The sequence below is a fragment of the Phyllobates terribilis genome, unplaced genomic scaffold (genome assembly GCF_046119375.1).
Source record: "Phyllobates terribilis strain yellow unplaced genomic scaffold, ASM4611937v1 Scaffold_2__4_contigs__length_985480577, whole genome shotgun sequence".
Lineage (NCBI taxonomy): Eukaryota > Metazoa > Chordata > Amphibia > Anura > Dendrobatidae > Phyllobates > Phyllobates terribilis.
Window position 1 is genome coordinate 154,973,913 of NW_027362762.1, and position 22,574 is coordinate 154,996,486.

Sequence of the window (22,574 nt, forward strand, 5' to 3'; positions counted from 1 at the left end):
ATCCTAAAACTTGGACCTCTTTTACACATTCATATAAAACACTTGTGAAAAACTGGCACAGGTGTCATCAGTGTTTTCCATCTGTTTTCCATCAGTGTGTCATCAGTGTGTTATCAGTGCGTCCGTTTTTACCATCAGTGTGTTATCAGTGTTTTTCTGGTATGGATAAAGAAAGAAAGAAATTACAAAGCTTCTCCTATACTTTGCAATGTTAAACACATACAGTTCATGGAGGACACATGGATGCCATCCGTGTGCTGTGTTTTTCACAGACCCATAGACTTGTATTGGCTATTGCCATCAGAGCTGCCGAAAAAAAAAATGGACATGTCTCCATGTGTTTTGCACGGACACACGGATATGTACATAGCACCAAAGATTATAATGGGTACTTGTGGTATGCGTAAAAAAATCAGATACCGCAAGTACTGGAAACACGGAGGCGTGAAGGAGGCCTAATGGGAATAGTAATGCACAAACATTTGAATATACCCCAAAGCAATATATCTATCACACTAGTCTCCAGGATTATAATCTCTTTTGTATGTTTTCACACCAGACACATAGCGGAGTTGATATTTTTAATTGAAGAGGTCCGGGTGCTTGTGAGGAGTAACCTGTCGATAATTCAGCGTTATCATCTACAATATCTGGCAAAATTTGATGCTTTGGTTCTCAGTGACGTCATACAGGTAAGTGACACAGTATACAGTATATTCATATATACTGTAAAATGATGGTTGACTTGCATTTTATGAACTATTCTTTGTAAACCCTCTAATACAATGTATTTACCAGACCTAATTCTAAGATGACTCTCTACAATTCTGAATAAATCCTAATAATCCCTGAATATATACTTCCAGAATATGACTGTTTGCCCAGAAGAGGAATCTGTGATCATGTCATCATTCGTCAGCACATTGTCTACTCTCAACGTAAAGCAAGGTAATATACTTCTAACATTTGGTTACGCTTTTATGCTATGAAGAAGAAACAGGTATAAAGAGAGTCCCATGGAAAGAATAAAAATCTGTCTTCTTTTGTTGCTTGTTTATGCCACTACAGTCCTCTGTTCTGCAACAGTCCTGAAGAAGGTGACAATACCGTTTGCTTGTCCCCATCCTCTTATGAACCCTATAATGACTGCAAGGGTTATCTGTATGAAATCTTGTTTCATTACTACTGTACATGGTTAAAGCCACACATAGCAAAATCTGTGGCTGAGATCTGAGACCTTTCCATCGCAGGATGACCATCCTGACATTTTTGAAAACCTCATCAAGATTAATTATATTGTAAACTGTTGCAGATTTCCAGTGCAGAGTCCAAATCAAAACTTTGTGACAATTCATCAGTGCTTGACCTCACAGCAATAATTCCCAGAAAATCTACATGCACATAGTCTTAACTCTATCTGACGGGTTCTGATTAGGATTGTACTGAAAAAAATGCATGCATTAAATAAGCCTCGCTAGATTCAGTTAAGACGTCTGGCATATGATTATTTAATAAAACGACCGTCTGCTGACTCAAGTTTAGATGATTATTGTTATTTAAGTATATCTAGTACCACTTGCAAGATGCTGTAAAACAGAAGAGTCTTGAAAGGATGTAGATTTTACAATAGGGTGTCTTTAAAATGTTCTACTCTTTGGCTTCTACTCCCTCTATGAATCATAGTACATAACAGACTGCAGAATGAGTTATCAGTGAATCTGTCTCTAAACTAACTCTTACAGTGAGGATTTGTAACTCTTTTTTTATCTCCTGAACTATCTTTTAAGTTGATTTCTTCAGTTTAGGAGAAGACAGATAAGGCCTGCAAACTGAGGGAACAAGCTCACTGATGGATTCAGTGATAACTCATTCTGCAGTTTTCTATGTACTGTGATACACAGAGACTGTAGAAGAGAACCATTTAAAATTCAAAAAGAAAACCAGAGGCGTAACTACAGTAAGTACAAGGGTTGCAATCGCACCATGTCCCTGGAGCCTAAGGGGCCCAAAAAGTCCCTTTGGTTGATATGAGAAGACCAATACTATTAAAGACTTGTAATAATTGGGGGGCCCTGTTGGAGTTTTTTCATTGGGCCCATGAGCTTCAAGTTATACCACTGATGAAAAACGACATCAAAAGTACATTTTTTAGTCAAAAATACATATATTTAAACAAAAATGTCCCAGGAGTATGTGGGATGTGTTCCTCGTTGAATAGCAGAATTTACTATTCAGTATGAACAAGGTCCTTACAAGTAATTGTAACTGATACAAACTTAATTTAACTACATTTCCATATATATATATCGGGTAAAATAATATTGAACACGTCACCAATTTTCTAAGTAAATTCATTTCTAAAGGTTCTATTGACATGAAATTCTCACCAGATGTTGGTAACAACCAATCCAATCCACACAGGCAAAGAAGTCAAACCATAGATGTCCATAAATTAAGTTATGTGTAATAATGAGAAATGACCCAGGGAAAAAGTATTGAATAACTGAAATGTATTTAATACTTTGTGGGTGACGACAGCTTCAAGACGCCTCCTGTATGGAGAAACTAGTCACATGCATTGGTCAGGTGTGATTTCGGACCATTCTGCCACACAAACACTTTTCAAATCCTGACGGTTCGTTGAACTCCTATGAACTCTGAGCTTCAGTTCTTTCCACAAATTTTCTATTGGATTCAGGTCAGGTGATTGGCTGGGCCATCCTACCAGCTTTATTTTCTTTCTCTGAAACCAATTGAGCGTTTTCTTGGTTGTGTGTTTGGGATCATTGTCTTGCTGAAATGTCCACCTTTGCTTCATCTTCATCATCCTGGTAAATGGCAGCAGATTTTTACCAAGAATGTCTCGGTACATTTGTCCATTCATCCTTCTTTCCATTATATGAAGTTTGCCAGTGTCATATGCTGAAAAACAGCCTATCATCATGATGTTCCCACCTGCAAACTTCACTGTTGGTGTGCTGTTTTTTGGGGTAATATGCAGTGCCCTTTGGTCTCCAAACATGGTGTGTATTATGGTATCCAAAGAGTTCAATTTTGGTCTCATCTGACCAGACTATATTCTTCCAATATTTCACCGGTTTGTCTAAATTTTGTTGAGCAAATGGTAAACGTGCTTGAACATGCTTTTTGTTCAGCAATGGAGTCTTGGCTCTAGGACAACTTTTCTAAGAATTCTTTTCACTTCTTTGTCTGAAATCTTGCTGTCAGCACCTGTCTGTGGCCGATTTGTGATGAAATTATGGTCTTTTCCCCTCCGGATCATGACCCCAACAGTGCTCACTGGAGCCTTCTGTAGTTTAACAATTCTTCTGTAACCAATGCCATCAGTGTGTTTTGGAACAATAAGGTTGCAAAGGTCTTGAGACAGCTCGCTGGTTTTATCCTTCATGAAATGTTTCTTGTGTGGCACTTTAGTAATGAGACAACTTTTTATAGAGCATCAGTTGAACCAGCTGATACTATTTTTCACTAAGTGGCAGGATTGCTTTTTAATTACTGATAGATTTCAGCTGATGTCATGACTTTCCATGGCTTTTCGCACCTCTCTTTCTTCATGTGTTAAATCCTTTTTCCCTGTGTTGATTCTCATTATTACACATAACTTATGGACATCTATGGTTTGATGTCTTTGCCTGTGTGGATTGGATGGGTTGTTACCGACATCTGGTGAGAGTTTCATGTCAATAGCTCCTTTAGAAATATATTTACTTAGAAAATAAATTTTTGACATGTTCTATACTTATTTCACCGCTGTATATATACTAAAGTCTTTAGACCCAGATTATCCTAAGATCTTAAGTTTTGTAATTTTTCTTTTCTGCAGTTGAAAACAAGGAGCAATTTGATTTTCGAGCTTTAAGGCTTGACTGGTTCCGGCTACAGGTAATGAAGCTGAGAAACAAACCTGACCACTCCAGAATCATTGATTTATTTTATTCTAAGTCCTCATTCAGATGTCAGGGATTTTCCTGGTACGCAAAAACCTGTCCAAGTTTCATCAGTGTTTTTGATCCGAGTTTCATCAGCTGTTCGTCAGTGCATCAGTTTTTACCGTCAGTTTCTTCACTGATTTTCTTGCATGAATAAACAACTAATTAAATAACTTATCCTATATGTTAATAATAGACAACACACGGATTGTACACTGATGGCGTCCTTGTATTGCCTGTGATTTTCACAGATCCATATAATTGTATAGGTAATTTTTAACCATGACTCAGATTAATATCGGACATGTTTTTTGTGGACATCTTGGACATGTGAAGAACCACATATGCTATCATGTGTGTGTGTTCTATCAATAAAAAACATGGATAGAATACTTATATGACTCATGGACATCTGAATGAGGTCTAAAATGCAGAAAACAAACCTATATAATTCAGTGTACCTCATAAAACTGCAATCAGCTAGTTACAAAAACTACTGATGCACTCGGTATAGTATACTGTGTTATTTTCCTTTCGATGTGCAATAATACTGCTCACCACTAGAGGTCACTGCAATAGAACAAATTATATTTTTAGTAACTAGCAACCACATGGCTCATAGTGTTATTCAATGATGCTTCATCTGATTTTAATATTCTGCTTTGTAATAGGAAATATAAATAAATAATGTGAAGTATTTCAATTAAACAGCTCAGCCGCAGTCTTGGGCATTATCACCACAACTGTCATTGAGATTGAAAACGTGCTGTGCTCCCATAATGGAAGTAGATGAAACAGATCATATATTAATGCACTTTGGCTTAGCAATTCCAGTCCCCAAAGTATAGAGACAGGCTGTGACAAGTCAGGTCTGGAGCAAGGCTGGAACCTACTTCCATTTACTTTCCATTACTCTGCAAATTCTAGTGGTCTCATGATAAGGGAAGATACTGTTGTGAGAGGAGTCCGGCTGCTGCTTAGCATCAACCGGCCACTTAGTTCTGATGAATACTGCTATCTGCCATTATTACCTACAGAACACAATCGAATTCTTCTTCTTCTACATCCAGGAGTCCAGATCTGGAAATCCAGAAAGCAAAACAGATAGAACTAATTATACTTGAGTTCAATAAGCTGGAATATCTGTTCATTTAGTTATACTATCTGGTCTTGTAAATGCTGAAATAATTACATTTACTGTAGTTTTTCGAACTTCTTAACAAAAACAAAAGGTTACTGTTTACTCGTCTTGTACGTTGCCCCATAAGGCCCCTGTATATGTTAGATTAATGTCCAAACCCTCCAATATTAACAGGTTCAGCCGAAAGTGGAATATGTATAGGGGCCCCCAACAGATGATTGTCAGGGTAGATAAGAATCTGGCATGTCTGCTTTCTGACTGACGTTCCTTTTGATCCTTAAATCGAACCTGTCCTGTAAAAAAAAACGCTACTAACCTGCAGATATGGGGTTAATCTCTAGTTTAATAGCGTTCTGAAGCTGTCCAGCACCACACAGCCTCACTGTTGGGAGGAAATTAACTTTATTCCTCATGGCAGCCATAGGAGGCGTGATTACACCCGCTGCTCACTGTGCGCTGAGTGGTTACTGAAGCCGTGCCAGCCCCAGCCTGCCGAGAGCAATTAAGTTCATTTCCTCCTGGCGGCGGGGCTTTCAGTGCTGGTGCTGGGCAGCTTCAGAACGCTATTAACCTGCAGATTAACCTCATATCTGCAGGTTAATAGAAATTTTTGGTACGTGACAGGTTCCCTTCAAGAGACAAGTCACTGCCAGCAGGGCTGTGGCGTCGGTAAGCCAAACCTCCAACTCCGACTCCTCCATTTCCATGACATTGACTCCAACTCCGACTCCACGACTCCGACTCCCTCATACATGGCTCATGTTTAAGTGATAAATTTACTGCAGCACAGATTCATCTCAGATAAAAGTCTAGACCCTTAGATCAGGAATAGGACAGACATTTATAGGACATTTCATAACTTTCCCAAATTCTTATGAAAAAATATTCCCCACAAACTGCATTGAACTACTGTACCCAATTTATTAAATATTTTAGGAGTCGTAGTTGGTCCATTTTATACCGACTCCGACAAAATGGGCTCCGACTCCAACTCCACGATTCTGAATCCACTGCCTTGGCTGCCAGAGATGTCTGGCAGCTGCTTTCTCAAAAAGAACACAGGAGCGCCCCTGTGTATGGGAGAGGCAGGAAATAAGATAGCGGGCGCCTGAATGATCAACTGAATCATTGTTCAGCTGACTGTTATATAATGTGTATGGGGGGCTTTTAGGGTATGTTTATACATTGCATTTTTGCCTCGTTTTTGCCGTGAAAAAAAAGCAGTTTTAGTGTACCAGCTAAGCGAATACGATTTCTGAAATCTCGTGCACGCGCTGCTTATATTTTCCTTGTAGACTAAAAGCAATCTCACATGTGCAGCATGTCAATTCTTTGAGCTTTTTTGTAGCGTTTTTTTTACCCATTCAAATCAATAGGAAAAAAATGCATCAAAAATGCTGCAAAAACACTCCAGTATTTGCAGCAGATGTTTCTGCAGCAAATACTGAATGTATGCACAGACCCTTACACATACATGCCTTTTGGGAACCCTTATATAGACATTAGGGTGCAGGTTGTAACCTTCATGCGCACTTTGCAGGTAGGGTATTAGTACGGTTTTCTTTGGCATTTGGAAGAGGACAAGAGATTCAAGGCTTTTACTTTATTTTCAAATAACTGCTATTTTTTTTCTTTATTTTCGGTGTTTTCCAATCCAGTCTTCCGGGAAACTTGAGTAATGTCTTGTGATTTCCCATAGAGAGATGATGTGTTTCTCCTGATTTAGCGATACTAATTAAAACACCCATGCATTATTAAAGAGACTGTATCACCTATCATTTTAAATACTCATTAAAACCAGATAGTGAAACATACAGTATTTTTCAAATTTTTGTTCTTGTTGTTGTAAATTGCTTTCTTCGGATTTTCATACCTGATTATGAGGGTTGCTGTCTTCCCTGAGCTGTTGCCCTTCTCTGTTATCAGTTCAGAGTTTTGCTTTATAGCAGCCACATGAACCTTTACAAACCTCAGTCAGAAAAGGGCCCATTGACCTCTATGGGAGAGTTTTCATACTCTGTGACCTGTGCAGAGGTGACTGTGCAGGGCGAAGGAGGAGGTGACCACCTCTAATCGTGAATGGTGGCATCTTATGTTATCTTTATATAGGTGTTATCTTAGATTGTAATCCTGATTGTGATAATAATAACTGAGCGATCACTACAGAACTGGAAGTGTCAGCCCTCTTTAAGGCTCAGTGCCCAGAGTGAAAACTACAGGAAATAACATGGGCCCTCCAATTGTTCACTGTAAATGCGATATTCTAAGTAATCGATGTAATTTATATTCTTAAAGGTATTCTTAAAGGTATCCAACACCACTAGATTTCTTTTTTTTTTTTTTATTAAAGGGGCTCTCCAAAATTTAAAAGAAAATGTCAAGTGTATGCATTACAAAATAAAACATGCTTAAAGTAGTAGTACATTTTAATTAATAGATCTTATAAAAAAAACAAGTTTCACAATTGGATGTGTTGAAATATTTTTTTCCTGTCCCGAGATAATCTTATAAATGTGCCCCTGAGTAATGTATGTTTCAGACCATGCAGTGAAATTGTCACAAATGCCACAGCTACTAGGCAGGGGAGGAAGAAAAAGAGAGGATACTGACAGGACAGCATGAGAAAGCTGTAATGTTTTCTGTGATGTAAAATGAGTTTTTAAACAGGCAGGGAAATGTTTTTCTTTACAGAAAGAATCAGCTGTGATCCCTTGCAGTAATGTCTGTATACTCTTTTGCTTTCTCCTCTGCCCAGGAGATGTGGTATGATCAGACCATGTTCCTGCACAGTCAGACATTACACAGTACACAGCAGGGGCACATTTATAAGATTATCTCAGCATAGGAAAAATTTTTTAACATATCCAATTTTGAAACTTATTTTTATTCTAAGATCTATTGATTAAAGTGACTTTGTTCATGGGAAAACCTCTTTAATGGGTTTATCCAAGACTATTTTTTTTTTACTATGGACATAAAAACTAACAGGCAGGTAGGTGCTACTTATCTGCCTGTTGTGCCCAGCGCCCATCTCTACCGGCACACAGCAGTTACAGACCACCCCTGCCAACAATTCAGCAGCTTCTGCTGATTTCACGTCAACAGAGCATCGTCTTCTTTTCTGCTCTGCTCTGTTGACTGCCGATGTCATTCTAACTGACAGCCGGCACCCCATTTCTTAACTGCAAGGAGTCAGCTGTCAACCAGAATGACGCTGACAGTCACGCCCAGTTGTCAGAGCAGCCTGGAAGAAGAAGAGCTGCTCTGTTGGCGTGGAGCAGCTAAATTGCTAGCAGGTGCTGGGTCAGCGCTGGGTTGAACAGGCAGGTAGTTAGTGACGTGCCCCCAGGGCCGTGGGGTACTCGGCAGCCGGGCCTCTGGTTGCTGGGGGGGATATCACAGTAGCTGGCCCGGTCCATGACCCAGGGCGGTCAGTAAAAGGGGGGATATTTTATAGGGGATTTGGGAAAGTTCGTGACGCCACCTGTGGAATGCGGCTAATGGGTGCCCCCGCTGCAGAGCAGTCCTCTGGAGCTGGTGTTACGGCAGCAGGGATGGTGTGGCTCTCCACAGGTAGAGCTAGCTCCAGGGCAGCATGGGGTGTAATGGGTGGTGGTGCAGGGGAGAGATGGCAGGAGGGTCCCGGAGGAAAGACGGACACTCACACGGGGGTAAGCTTCAATACCTTTACTGGTGATGCTGCAGGCACGGTCTAGGGTACTCCAGGTGAAGGGCGCACTTTTGGACTCTCCCCAGTGAGCGGGTATAGGGCCTCCTGATCCGTTGCTTTCTTCTCTAAGCTTCTGACCTGCCTGGAGCTAGGCCTAGCTTGGTTACTGTCTCTCTTGGCACCTGCTGACCTGGTGGTAGGGCCTTCTCTTTGGAGATCACTCTCCCAGGACGCTGGGACTTCCGTGACTCCTAGCCCTGGTACTGTAGCCAGCGTTTGGCTCGCCTAAGCACCGCAGCCAGCTCGCTGCCTCTTCACTGCTCTCTGAGCATCAGCACGCTCTCTGCTCAACTCTGAGCTGTGTTCCTCTCTGTCTCTGAGCACTAAACTCCAATTAACTGAGCTGCCTGGCTCCACCCTCTCTATATATGTCCCTAACGGGCTCCCTCTGGTGGTCTGAGGTGGTAGGGTGTAGTTGTGTGAATGTGTGAGGGCCTCTTGTGGAGAAGTCCATCCATGCACCCTTCTGGGTTCTGTGGCACCAATGCGCAGCAGGGCGCCACATTCCCCCCTAGTAAAACTCAGTACTCCTGGACTGAAGCATTTTTCTCAAAACAGGTTAAACAGATAACATTTCTTCCCTTTATGGGAGGCACTTTTCTTGAACGTTACAGGTAACATTATGATACAATAATTACAATTATAAATAACATTAAAGTTACAGCAAGTCCCATAACTTGGTGTCCATTTCACTGCAAAGTACATGGTAGCTTGAGGGACCTGTCCATAAACCCTCCATGTAGGCCCTGGGCGTGGCTGCAGGGCATAGGTGATCCGGAGTTGGACCACATCTTCCGCCACGCCAAACAGGTTTTTGTTCAGTGGTTACCTATGGGGCACTCCAGGGAGTGCAACTATGTACATGTAAACAGTTTTCGGGCTGCACACAGTCCTCAGCCACCGAGTTCTTTATATATACCCTTACGGGTAACTAAATGCAACAAGAAAAGTGTCCATGTCACCTAAATTGTCCATTGTAAGGCAAAAATACATCAATACATACATGAAAATTACACAAGAATAACATACCCCAAGGGGCAACTATTTATACTATCAGAGTTTCTCTTCCTACTCTCTGTATCTGACAGGGGTCTGACCTTGCGTGCTACGTGTTGACCTGCGTAGTACTGGGATGCGTGTGGTACTGGTGTTTGTACTACCTCCTATTCTGTCAGTTCTAGGTGTGGGGGAATCGCAAGGCTGCCTTAACCTCTCTACGGGACTGGCAAGTGTACTATTGGCTGGGCCTTCTTGCTCTGCTCCAACCGGGGATCCTTCTTCCGGGGATTCTTCCTGAGCAGGCTCTTCTGGGGCACCTACAGGTTCTACTTGCTGTGGTGGGTCTTCTGGCTGTTGGTAGAAGTGTAGCACAGGTATTATTACCGCTCCATCCAGTTGAGGCCAATCTGCCGGGAAATCTCCTAATTCAGTATGTATTACTGCTTCTTTAGGCTCCTCCGGTACGATGAGAGGCACTTCTTCCTGGGGCTTTAGCAGACCTGGACACAACTTCAGATGGTCTCTAGATACCGTTGCAGTCGTTCTTCCTCCGTCCTTGGCATTTAAACAGGTCTTCCTGTTATCAAATCTTGAATTTAACACAGTGTAGGGTTCCCTCTCCCACTGGTCATCAAGTTTGTGGTTTCTTCTTTTTCTCTTTAGCACAACTTCTCCAGGTGTAAAGGGTTCTGCTTGTGCACTCTTGTTGTACTGTGCTTCCTGCTTGTCTCTCACCCTATTCAGACTGTCTTCGACACAGGCTTGTACTCTCCTGTATTGTTCCTGTCGCGTCGTGTCCCAGTCTTCAGTGGACATATCTGCTTCTGGTTCTACTACACCAAGCTCCAGGTCCATGGGCAACTTTCCGGGTCTTGCTCGCATGAGATATGCTGAAGTACAATTGGTCGAACTCACAGGTATGTGGTTGTACAGATCTACCAGGTCAGGTAGCTTGTCTGGCCACTGGTTTCTTTCTTCTAGCGGTAAGGTCTTCAACAGGTCGATGACGATGTTATTCGTCTTTTCACATAACCCATTGGTTTGGGGGTTGTACGGTGTAGTCCGGATCTTCTTACACCCATACAGATGGCAAAACTCCTTGAACAATTCGGCTTCGAAGGCAGTGCCTTGATCTGTCAGCACCTGCTCCGGGTATCCATGGGGCCTGCAGAAGTACGCCTGAAATGTCTTCGCCGCAGTTTCTGCAGTCAGATCCTTGACGGGGGCGACCACCAGGAACCGGGAGTAATGATCCACCATGGTCAGGGCATAGGAATATCCTGACCTGCTGGGTGACAGCTTGACATGATCCAGGGCCACGATCTCCAAAGGTCGAGTTGTCTTGATGGGTTGCAGGGGTGCCTTCTGGCTACTGTAGTCTTTTCTTCTGAGGCTACAGGGTCCACAATCCCGGCACCATCTCCCTATGGAACGGCACATACCAACCCAATAAAACCGACCTTTCAGCAGGGTTTCTAGCTTCTTCCAGCCAAAGTGCCCCGCTTGATCGTGGTAGGCCTCCAACACCATCTGGATGTCCACCCTAGGCACTACGATCTGCCATACCATCTCATGGGTCCTTGGGTTGACGTACCTTCGGCACAGCTTCTCCCTATAGATGAACAGCCGGCTTCTCTCATTCCACAGTTGCTTGGCTTGCGGAGACGCATACTTCTCCAGGGAGGAACCTTCCTGGGTTATCAGTTCCTTGATACTGCTGATAACCGGGTCGCTGTCCTGGGTCTCCTTCCAACTGTGGTGAGGCAAAGGGTTTAGTGTCCTACCACGATACCTCCTGGAGGTGCGCTGCTCGTGGACCATCCCATTTCTGTGGAAGGCAGGTAGCTCGATCTCTTCCAGGTCATCCACTTCTTCTTCAGTGTCCGACTGGTGAGGCATCCTGGACAGGGCATCGGCGTTGGCATTCTTGCCCAATACTTAATGGTGAACTGGTAGTTTGACAGCCGAGCCATCCATCGTTGTTCCATGGCTCCTAACTTGGCTGTTTCCAGATGAGTCAAGGGGTTATTATCAGTGTAGGCAGTGAACTTACTGGAGGCTAGGTAGTGCTTAAACCGCTCGGTGATGGCCCAGACCAGGGCCAGGAACTCCAACTTGAAGCTGCTATAGTTCTCTGGGTTCCTCTCGGTTGGGCGGCGCTTCCTGCTTGCATAGGCGATCACCTTCTCTCGTCCATTCTGCTTCTGACTTAACACAGCTCCTAATCCCTCGTTGCTGGCATCAGTGTACAGCAGGAACGGTTGGCTGTAGTCAGGGTAGGCTAGGATCTCTCCGCCGGTCAGGATCTCCTTCATCACCTCAAAGGATTCAGCTTGCTCCTTACCCCACTGGAACGGGGGGGTTTCTGCCTCTCCCAGACTGTCCTACCAGGAGATCTTGCAAAGGCTCCGCTTTCTTGGTATAGTCCTCCACAAACCTCCAGTAATACCCGACTAGTCCCAGGAACTGACGTACCTCCTTGAGGCTCTTCAGCTCCGGCCTTTTCCGGATGGCAGTAACCTTCTCCGGGTCCGGTGCTGCTCCGTCTGGACTGACGATGTGCCCCAGGTACTGTACCTTTCGCTTGAGCAGGTAGCACTTGGAGGGCTTCAGCTTCATCCCATACCGGGACAGTGACTCAAATACCTCTGTCAGGTGCTTCAAATGGTCCTCGTACGTTTTGGAGTACACTATCACGTCATCCAGGTATAGCAGTACAGCCTCGAAGTTGCGGTGTCCCAGGCAGCACTCCATCAATCTCTGGAACCTTCCGGGGATGTTGCACAGTCCGAACGGCATACTGTTGAACTCGCAGAGTCCCATCGGGGTAGTAAAGGCCGTCTTCTCCCGATCCTCCTCAGCAACAGCTACTTGCCAGTACCCACTAGTGAGGTCAAGGGTAGAGAAGTAATTTGCAGACTTTAATGCAGCCAGGGATTCCTCTATACGGGGCAAAGGGTATGCATCTTTGTGTGTTATGCGATTTACCTGTCTGTAATCTACACACATTCTCATGCTTCCATCCTTTTTCCTGACCAGGACCAGGGGAGCTGCCCAGGGGCTACAGCTATCTCTTATTACCCCTGCTTTCTTCATGTCGTGCAACATTTCCTTCGCTTTCTGGTAGTGTGCTGGTGGGATTGGCCTGTAACGTTCTTTGATGGGTGGATGGTCACATGTGGGTATATGGTGTTGTACCCCTTTAATCCTTCCAAAGTCAAGTGGGTGTATACTGAATACCTGCTCATATTCCTGAACCACCTGGTGTACATCCTGTTTCTGATGGGCAGGAGTGGTGTCTGTCCCAACATGGAGCTGTTGACACCAATTCTCCACCTGGGTTCCCGGGTCATTATCCTCCACTTCGTCTGGTGAGGTTAAGGACTCCGTTGTGTGTATGGAGTTGTTATCTACTGTGTACAGTTTGGCAACAGTGGCGTAGCATGGTAATCTAACCTCGTCCTCCCCATAGTTTAGGAGGCATACGGGCACCCTCCCATTGAGTACATCCACTACCCCTCTGGCAGTCAAGAGTGTAGGTCCGTCCTTTGAGACCTATTGCTGCTCTACACCAAATCAACATCTCACTCATCGGGGGAATCACAATGGGTATCAGGTCTGTCACCCGTACATTACCAATTTCACCACCTGTTAGCTTTACCTGTTGCTGGTACATAAGGGCTCGGATCTCTTTCTGGAGCACCCTCCTCTGCCCTGGTTTGGCAGTGTCTGCCATCTGTTGGAGCAAAAACAACACTTCTCCCAAACAGTTACCGACAATATTTGTGCCAAGTATCATATACAAGTCTGTATCATCAGGATTAGTCTCTACTACAATTAGTCCCTGGTCCTTCAGTTCCACTCTTCCCACCTTTACCGCCACATCCTTAACCCCGACAAGGTTAAGGGGAAGGCCATTGGAGGCATACACGGAAAGGTTTGGAGCTGGCGGGCGAAGTTTGTCTATGGACCAGAACCTTTTGTAGAGGACATCTGGCATGATGGTTGCAGCAGGTGTGCCGTCCAGCACAATGGACAGGAAAGGTCTTCCTCCCACGAACCGATGGTACCAGTTTGATGGGCCTGCTTGATTTACTCCTGAGTGTCGGCCCTCAGCCCCAGGGTTTGCTCGTTTAAAGGACAGTTCCGCACTGTGTGGCCTGCCTTCTGGCAGTGGTAGCAGCTGTATTTTCCTGGAGGGTAACGTTGGTCGTTGGTCCTCCCAAGGGGTGGCGTTGTCCTCCTACGGGGTGGCGTTGGCGTCATCCTCCTACGGGGTGGCGTTGTCCTCCTTCTTCTTCTCATTCAGGGGACATCCTCAGGGCTGTCGGCGAGTAGTATCCTTCCTTCCGGCTTGGTCTCCTCCTGTAGCTGCAGGGTGCTCAGGACAGTGGCCAGGGCTTTGCTTAACTGGCGCACTTCAGAGCGTAGGCTGTCCACCTCACTAGGAGGCACTGTTTGCATGTTTGTTTTAGCCGTTAATGAAGGAGCAGTGGGTGCTGCAGGCACTGGGGTGGCCCCACCCTGGTAACGCTGGATAGCAGTATCTGATGTTTCCAGGGGTTGCAGACCCTTTATAGCCGTGTCCTTAAGGGTGTCAAAGGTGGCATCTGGATGATCTAGGACCCACCACCGTACAGTTCTGCTCTCTTCCTGGGACCTCAACCCCCGGATGAACTGTTCCATCAGCATTTTATTTTAATTCTGTATGCTGGCTGGACTAACCTGTTTCAGGGCCCGCAGGGCTTCCTGTAAGCGCCAGGCATAGTCCCGGACACTGTCCTCGGGTTTCTAGACGCAGTGGTAGAACCTCATCCGGACATCTGTCTCAGTGCGGTTTTCAAACACAGTTTGCAGTCTCTTAAAGATGATGGATACCGATTCCTGGTCTGCGGCTTGCCAGGTTTCAACTTCCCGCTCTGCGGCACCAGTCAATTGTCCCAACACGACAGCAGCTCTCTGTTTGCCAGTCAAAGAATACATATCTAGCACACCGCATATTTTTCTCTTGAATCCGGACAGGGTGTCCGGTTTGCCGTTATACTGGGGGAGCCACTTCGCTCCAGGGATATACGGCGGGGCCATAGTTAATAACGGGGTCACGACCCCTGCTGGTGGAGCGGCCGCTCCGGCCTGTGCAGCGCCGGGCGCAAGTTGGGCATCAGGAGCGTTAACCGGTGCTCCGGCGGCTTGCTGGTCGTCGGCCATGGTTGCGCCCCCCTAGTGAACCGGAGCCTACCTTCTTCACATTCTTTTTCAGGTAGGCCGCAGCTCCGCGGGCGACGGTCTTCTTCCAGGACCTTGCGTCGCTCACGTCTGACGTCAGAGCGTCCTCTGGGCTACTTCCAGGACCTGACGCTTCCTGGTTCGACGTCAGGGGCGGGGCGTGTCCTGGACTTCGCGCGCTTCCAGCGGTTACGCCTCTCCAATTCCTGCGGTTACGCCCCTCTTCTTCCCGCGCGGCGACAGGAAGATAGCGGACAATGGCGGGAAATCTCGGGAATGGTGGTAAAACTTCACCACAGTGAGTATTACAGTCTCTTAAGGCGCACAGTACCCAGTGGCAATGGGCACGGAATCCTGTTCGTGATGCGCCCCCAGGGCCGTGGGGTATTCGGCAGCCGGGCCTCTGGTTGCTGGGGGGGATATCACGGTAGCTGGCCCGGTCCGTGACCCAGGGCGGTCAGTAAAAGGGGGATATTTTATAGGGAATTTGGGAAAGTTCGTGACGCCACCTGTGGAATGCGGCTAAGGGGTGCCGCCGCTGCGGAGCAGTCCTCTGGAGCTGGTGTATTGGCAGCAGGGATGGTGTGGCTCTCCACAGGTAGAGCTAGCTCCAGGGCAGCATGGGGTGTAATGGGTGGTGGTGCAGGGAAGATATGGCAGGAGGGTCCCGGAGGAAAGACGGACACTCACATGGGGGTAAGCTTCAGTACCTTTACTGGTAATGCTGCAGGCACAGTCTAGGGTACTCCAGGTGAAGGGCGCACTTTTGGACTCTCCCCAGTGAGTGGGTATAGGGCCTCCTGATCCGTTCCTTTCTTCTCTAAGCTTCTGACCTGCCTGGAGCTAGGCCTAGCTTGGTTACTGTCTCTCTTGGCACCTGCTGACCTGGTGGTAGGGCCTTCTCTTTGGAGATCACTCTCCCTGGATGCTGGGACCTCCGTGACTCCTAGCCCTGGTACTGTAGCTAGCGTTTGGTGAACCTCGGACCTACAGTCCTCCAGGGGTTCCGGTGGTTCCTACTGAGTATAAATGTCCCTGTAGGCGCGGACCCGGTGTCCGGTATATATATATCGGGGTCAGCCTGGTATGCTCCTCTGCCCTCTCACTACTTCTTCCTTCTTCTCTCGCCTTCGGCCCACTCTAGGCCCTCACTAGACCTTCACACGTGCTGTAGGCCTTGGCTCGCCTAAGCACTGCAGCCAGCTCGCTGCCTCTTCACTGCTCTCTGAGCATCAGGACGCTCTCTGCTCAACTCTGAGCTGTGTTCCTGTCTCTGAACACTAAACTCCAACTAACTGAGCTGCCTGGCTCCACCCTCCCTATATATGTCCCTAACGGGCTCCCTCTGGGGGTCTGAGGTGGTAGGGTGGAGGTGTGTGAATGTGTGAGGGCCTCTTGTGGAGAAGTCCATCCATGCACCCTTCTGGGTTCTGTGGCACCAATGCGCAGCAGGGCGCCACATTAGCAACTACTATAGTTGCTTGATAAATCTACCGCTTCTATGATCCAAACAGTCTTTGAGTGTTGTCCTGTAACAGGGAATTTACTGGGTGTTATACATTATTTTGTTATGGTAATGCATCACCTGTGTTCTGGTTGTTTTTCAAACATGATGGAAACCCATATAAAGTCCCACAATACAATCAATATCATAATATTTTATTTTTTAAACTATAGATAGTGATAATAAACGCTATTGTGTTTTGAAAGTATTTTATTTTCAGGAACTTTACATAGTTGAGTACAAAAAAAGAAACGATAATAAACTTTGTAATATTTTTTCTATAGACAAAAATGCTTCCTTCTCCACATATCAGTCTTCTCTTCTTATCCCTTGGTCTTTTTCAGATTTGCTCATAAATCACTGCTAAAAATTATGTAAAGCAAAAATGAGAGATTTTCAGCATCATTGAGGTTACAGTTACTGTCCGTTGAAGTTTATTGAAAGGGGAGAGGAATGGGGAGGAGAGAGCGACTGGAGAGAGATGCGCAGACACGACAATGCTACAGCTACACTGCTCAGTACTGTGCATAATGTGTGCATATGCAGCTGCTTCTGTGTGATAGATAGATAGATAGATAGATAGATAGATAGATAGATAGATAGATAGATAGATAGATAGATAGTGGATAGATACATAGATGGAGATAAATAGATCTCCATAAATTTGCAATACCCGATCTGTTAGGGTACCTTGAGCACTGAATTGAGAAATACTGCTCATTATTGATCGATTTGTCTCCCGCTTCAGGCTTATACCAGTGTAGCAAAGGCCCCACTGTCTCTTCGTGAAAACCAAGACCTGGGCAAAGTAATGAATCTGATAATGTTTCACACCTGGATGTTGGATTCTGTAGAGGAGCTGATCACTGAGACCTCTGACCTATCCATCTTCTGGTTAGTACCTTTGGTATTTTTATTATGAATTTATCTTGATAGAGTTCAGGAGTCGTAAGAAAATAAACCCATAATTACATAATGGAACACTATATGGGAATATCCTACAAAGAACAATCAAAGGTAATGTCATTTTATTCAAACTCAATGATGATATTGGAGATAGCAGCTTTGGATTAAAATTCTCCATATTGTTATACTGTTTTATGGCACGTTCACAAGCAATAGAGTGGTTGCAAAAATTGCTGCAACTGTAAAACAATGCTTTTCATGTAAATTAAGTTGTTTCTGCAGCATGTATCTCTGCAAAACTAATAAAGGGGTATTTCGGGCTCCTGGTAAATTTCTGCAGTCACTTTATGTGACTGCAGATTGCTGAATTGTGAGTGTGCAATGCGTGCACTGTCACGATTCCCCTGTATCCCCAGCACAAGTGGGTCGTTATGTGACCGCATTTATGCGATTTCCATATTTACAGTCACATGCCGATTGGGGTCTCTGCAGCTCCTATTGAGAAAAAAGGGTGAAAAAAATAGTCTTAAGCCCGGCAATCCCTTTTTACGCTAAATTGGATAGATTACTTTTAGGTCCAGAAATTTTTGCAACAAATCTGCAGCATGTTAGCTTACCCTGCCCAGGCATAGCCATCCCTTAGAGCATCTATCCAGTTAGGACCTCATGCACCTATCTCTGTGTGCCTCTGATTTCATAAAGAACCATGCTAAGATCCATACAGATTCTGTAAAAATACATGCTGTATAAAGGGTCAGTATGATACCACACCATAATTTCTAATCCTTCCCGAACATCCTCAAGCACCTAGAAAAAAGGGGAGGCCTCCTAGATGCATGAAGACAACAAAGTCCATAGGGTTATAGAAATATAAATCTGGTGGCATTTGTTGCTCCGTAACCCCTCATCTCTGAGAAGCTAAACTGAAAAGTTGGCAATTATGTGCTACACAGAGGCACCAAATAGCTGCCCATAGAGTTCCATCGGCTGTATGCTGCCATAGAGAGGCATAAATCAAGTGTAAATTGAAACTGCAGTGTTATATAGTTACTTTGAAAAGTCACAAGTGAAGGCTACGAAGTTTTAGACAGCTCCACCAAAATGGGCAGAGCTGGGAAGGAACTCGGGTGCAACAGGGCATGATCGTCTAATTTGTGACAACAAACTGTGGCATACTCTACGCCACAAATATTACTCCAGTCACCACTAGAGTAATATTTATGACGAGGCGTACAGACTCCACTTTGAAGACGATCCAACTGCGGTCTTGATGAATCGGGGCCTATATCGATAGTTCAGTTCATCTCCACATTATTATACAGACACATATATACCTGCCATAGGTATTTTGCTATAGTGTTATTATGCCATTCATGCATCTTTACATATTATCTTGCTTTTGTTGTAGTTTTCATGTTCGGACTTTTGAGAAGATGTTCCAGTTAACACTGGATGAGCACTCAGCTATGCGCTACTCCATTTCCTTTCCATTGGCGTGTGCTCACTTCTTAAATAGCACTCATGAAATGTGCCCAGAGGAGGTAAGAAAGAACATAACACAGTAACAAAATAGCCCTATTGACCTCGGCATTGTCTTCTGTTATTTAGAGACCACATTTTGTTCAGCCCCACATGTTCTTGTTCAAGCCCAGTTATCTTATTAATTATAGATAAACCCCTTTGGTTTCTGACGGCTGTAAACTGAATTGGATTTCAGTTCATTTAAAATAGTGAGTCTGTTCAGTTTTCTGATAACCCGCACAATGCTGCCTGTGGTCCTGTGAAACCCAAAACATTAGTTGTTGATTTTTTTTTTAATAATGAATTTCAGTAGGGAGTAATATGGAACTAAGAAAGGGAAGGAACATTAAAAATTCACCCATGTGAAATAGGTAGCAAATATGAAAATCATCAACGCTGCATGTTAGTTAATTTAGCCAATAATTGTCTTTTACAATGTCACGTTATATTTATATAAGACCTTTCACCAAATTTTTCAAGTTGAACTGGACAAACAATGTAACAGTGACTGCAGAGTGGAATAAAACTTTTTTCTTTTCATTTCGCCTCTTCTGTGCAGAGATATTAGCAATTTGGCACCTAATGAGCTAATCTTCATAAGTCCACTAAAGTGTTATCAGATAGTTTTCACTGGGGGTGTGTATGACGTTGCCCAATCATAAACAGGCAGCAACACACAGCAGAAAAAGAACATACCACCAACATAAGTTAGAGCAGGTTTATCACTGTGTGAGATGTAATGAAATATAGCCCAGATCTTCTGGTCTATCCTTGTGCATGATTAGAAAGTGCTGGAAGAAGAGCACAGATGATTAATACCTTCCAGTCAGTGAGGGTAATGGGCAGTACAGCTGAGTTTAGCTGTGCCACATTACAAACTATTCTATCTGATTTCCTCTTCTCATAGCACTGTCACCTCTGCTGTAATGCCCAGCCCTCCACACTGTCTGGTTTGGCTTCTAATTCTAAATCTTGTGGCAAGGCTCTTTAAAGGATTTACATTGAAGTTTAGGACTGGTATTTCCAATAGGTGGCACTAGAGTTCCAGTCCTCTTTCTCTTGTGAAGAGGCTACTTTCATAAAGAGATATGTATAGATTGCAGTCACTCATGCTGCCTGAAGTGCATACCACGTACAAGTATAGTAAATTTCATGTGAAGTTGGGAGCCTTAGATTTTGTCCAGGGGTTAAGAACATCAAGATACACTGTAAGTAATCTAAGTTATGTGTTATGCCATAAATGAATGTATTTTATTATTTCATTGCAGGTTCCTCATCTGCTGAATTGCAGCCTTGGGCTTTGTAACAACTTTTTGGATGAAATCAGTAAGCAGGCCAGTAGCTATATCATGGACATCTGTGCTGAGCAGTCTAACCTCAGTGAAAAGGTATCTCATTAGAAAATATACTTCAACTTTTCAGATCCATGCCTGTACATTCAGTTAATTGCCTTTTATTGTTAGAAAAAAAATATTAAATTGATTTAGTTAGACTAAATGATAAAAGTTTGCAATTGTCTTGATTTTTCTATCTGCTGTCATGCTCTTGCAATGAGAGCTTTTATCTTACATAATGTACAGGTTGTTTTCCATGGAGCTCAGACATTAGTGCCTGCCCAGACCCTGGCCCAGTATGCGCAATAGTTACATTCCCTGAAAGTTTTCACAGCAGTTCTAATAACAGCTCTCACTTTTTTGAGCCATGTGCTTGTTTAAAGTACCCATTATTTATATATGTAAATATAATGACTTAGAACAAGCACTGACAGACCATTAATGTGTGGTAGCTGAATGAAACCGCTCATCAGAACTGTCAGAGCATCCAACTCCCAAACAATCAGTTAGTAAGTAGACTGCATAGCTCTGAACTGCTCATGAGACAACTTGAGAATGCCTCTTATTAGTCCTATTACTCAGAAAATACAATTCATCTGAATTGTTTAACTGAGAAAATTCTAGGGATTGCCACATATTGTAGTTAAAGGGGTTGTCCCTGTGGTTAAAAAAGGGTTTTGATATATCTATGAACTGCTAAAATATTTACAGCCAGAAATTCTTATCTCTCCCATAGTAATGGCTCTGCTTTTCATCACCTGTCTCATCTATTGCATTATTTCTGTGCCATATTGTGTATAAATATGTGACTCTTCATATTTTGGGTTATATTAGCCTGATGAAGACACCTGAGTAGTCTCGAAAGCTTGCAACCTGTTACCATCTTTTCAGTTAGCCAGTAAAAGGTATCAACCACTGAGGACTCTCAAATCGAAATATTTTGATATTTTCCAGAAGCAGTGACACTTCTGTTCAAAGCCTATGTCAGCTACACTCAGAGGCCAAGGCCGAGCTTTGATAACAGACGGAACTCACAGATAGATGTGATGCTGTTTCTGGAAAAGAGCAAGCCCTTTTTTCTAATTTATAGAAACCTCTTTAAAATTCTATCTTTATAAATGTAATTATTTATTGTTTTCCTTTATTATAGATGGGTCAAGTGTCTCAGGTAATATCTTGTAAATTATAGTGAAATGATAAGGAATAATGCCAGATGTTTTATTTTCCAGTTGCTACCAAAACATTGTGCAGCAACAATCACCAAAGCCAGGAATAAGAGACTGAAAAAAGCACCTCCTAAGAAAGCAGAGCCCGAAAGAGAAAAGCCAGGGGCTGAAAGTCAACGTAAAGACCGCAGTGTAACCACAAAGTGTGTATTCATTATCTTTAGCGAGAAACCTACATACATCACTTTATATACCAATTTAATGAGGGAGCTCCATTTTAGGTCTATAAACTTTATTTATTGCATAATGAAAAGTTTAGCAACTATGGCACTGATTCATCAAACAGTTTTTGCCACAATTATGGCATAAAACTACCATATTTTTCAGATTATAAGATGCACTTTTTCCTCCAAAATTTGGGAGGAAAATGGGTCTGAGTCTTATAATCTGAATGTACTTTACCAGCTGCAGTGGAGCGGGGTTACAGGAGGCAGGGTCGCTGCTGCAGGAGGCGGGCAGCGATAGGAGTAGGGCGATGCTGCGGGCCCCGGGCTGGGATGAGGGGGGGTCCTGGAAGTGCGAAGCTGCAGGCCCTGGGCTTTTATAAAATGCCAGCTGTGAGTAGAGTCCCCTTCCCATTGATTTCCTGGTGGTGGGCTTGGGGAAAATGGCCACCAGAGGCAGCACATGCGCAGATTGGGAGCCAAGATCTCTGTTGTTGTTTGGAGTTAACTACCATCTGGTGTCTTCTGTTGCTATCATCTTTGCAAACTCCTGTGATTTCTGTGATTTTTGGCAACCCTCTGATTGCTATATGCTGGTTAACCCCTCGTTTGATGTAGCATCATAAATTGTAGGCTATTATCTTCTGTGGCTTCCGGTGTGTGCTGCCTTGCTTATTTGTCTGCTGTCCAATATAACCTTTTGTCTCAGTCTTCGCTGTTCAATGTGCCTTCCAACCTGTTGTGTCAATGCCCTGGGTCCGTGTGTCCACCCTAACCCGCGGCTTTGTGAATCCAATTCACCATGTGAGTTTAACACTAATGCCACGTCCCCACTATCAGTATTTGGTCAGTATTCTGTCAGTATTTTTTCTC

At 44.1% G+C, this 22,574-nt stretch overlaps 1 protein-coding gene across 2 annotated transcripts in view; it reads left to right on the forward strand.

Moving 5' to 3' along the window:
* Positions 1-22,574, forward strand: part of NCKAP1L (NCK associated protein 1 like) — a 419,671-nt gene that overhangs the window by 88,283 nt on the left and 308,814 nt on the right. For both annotated transcript variants that reach the window (XM_073670044.1, XM_073670046.1), the window contains exons 13-19: positions 560-692; positions 867-948; positions 3,845-3,903; positions 17,299-17,444; positions 18,865-18,997; positions 20,246-20,365; positions 21,541-21,680. In XM_073670044.1, the coding sequence (XP_073526145.1) occupies positions 560-692; positions 867-948; positions 3,845-3,903; positions 17,299-17,444; positions 18,865-18,997; positions 20,246-20,365; positions 21,541-21,680 (813 nt within the window). The remainder of the gene's footprint in view (positions 1-559; positions 693-866; positions 949-3,844; positions 3,904-17,298; positions 17,445-18,864; positions 18,998-20,245; positions 20,366-21,540; positions 21,681-22,574) is intronic.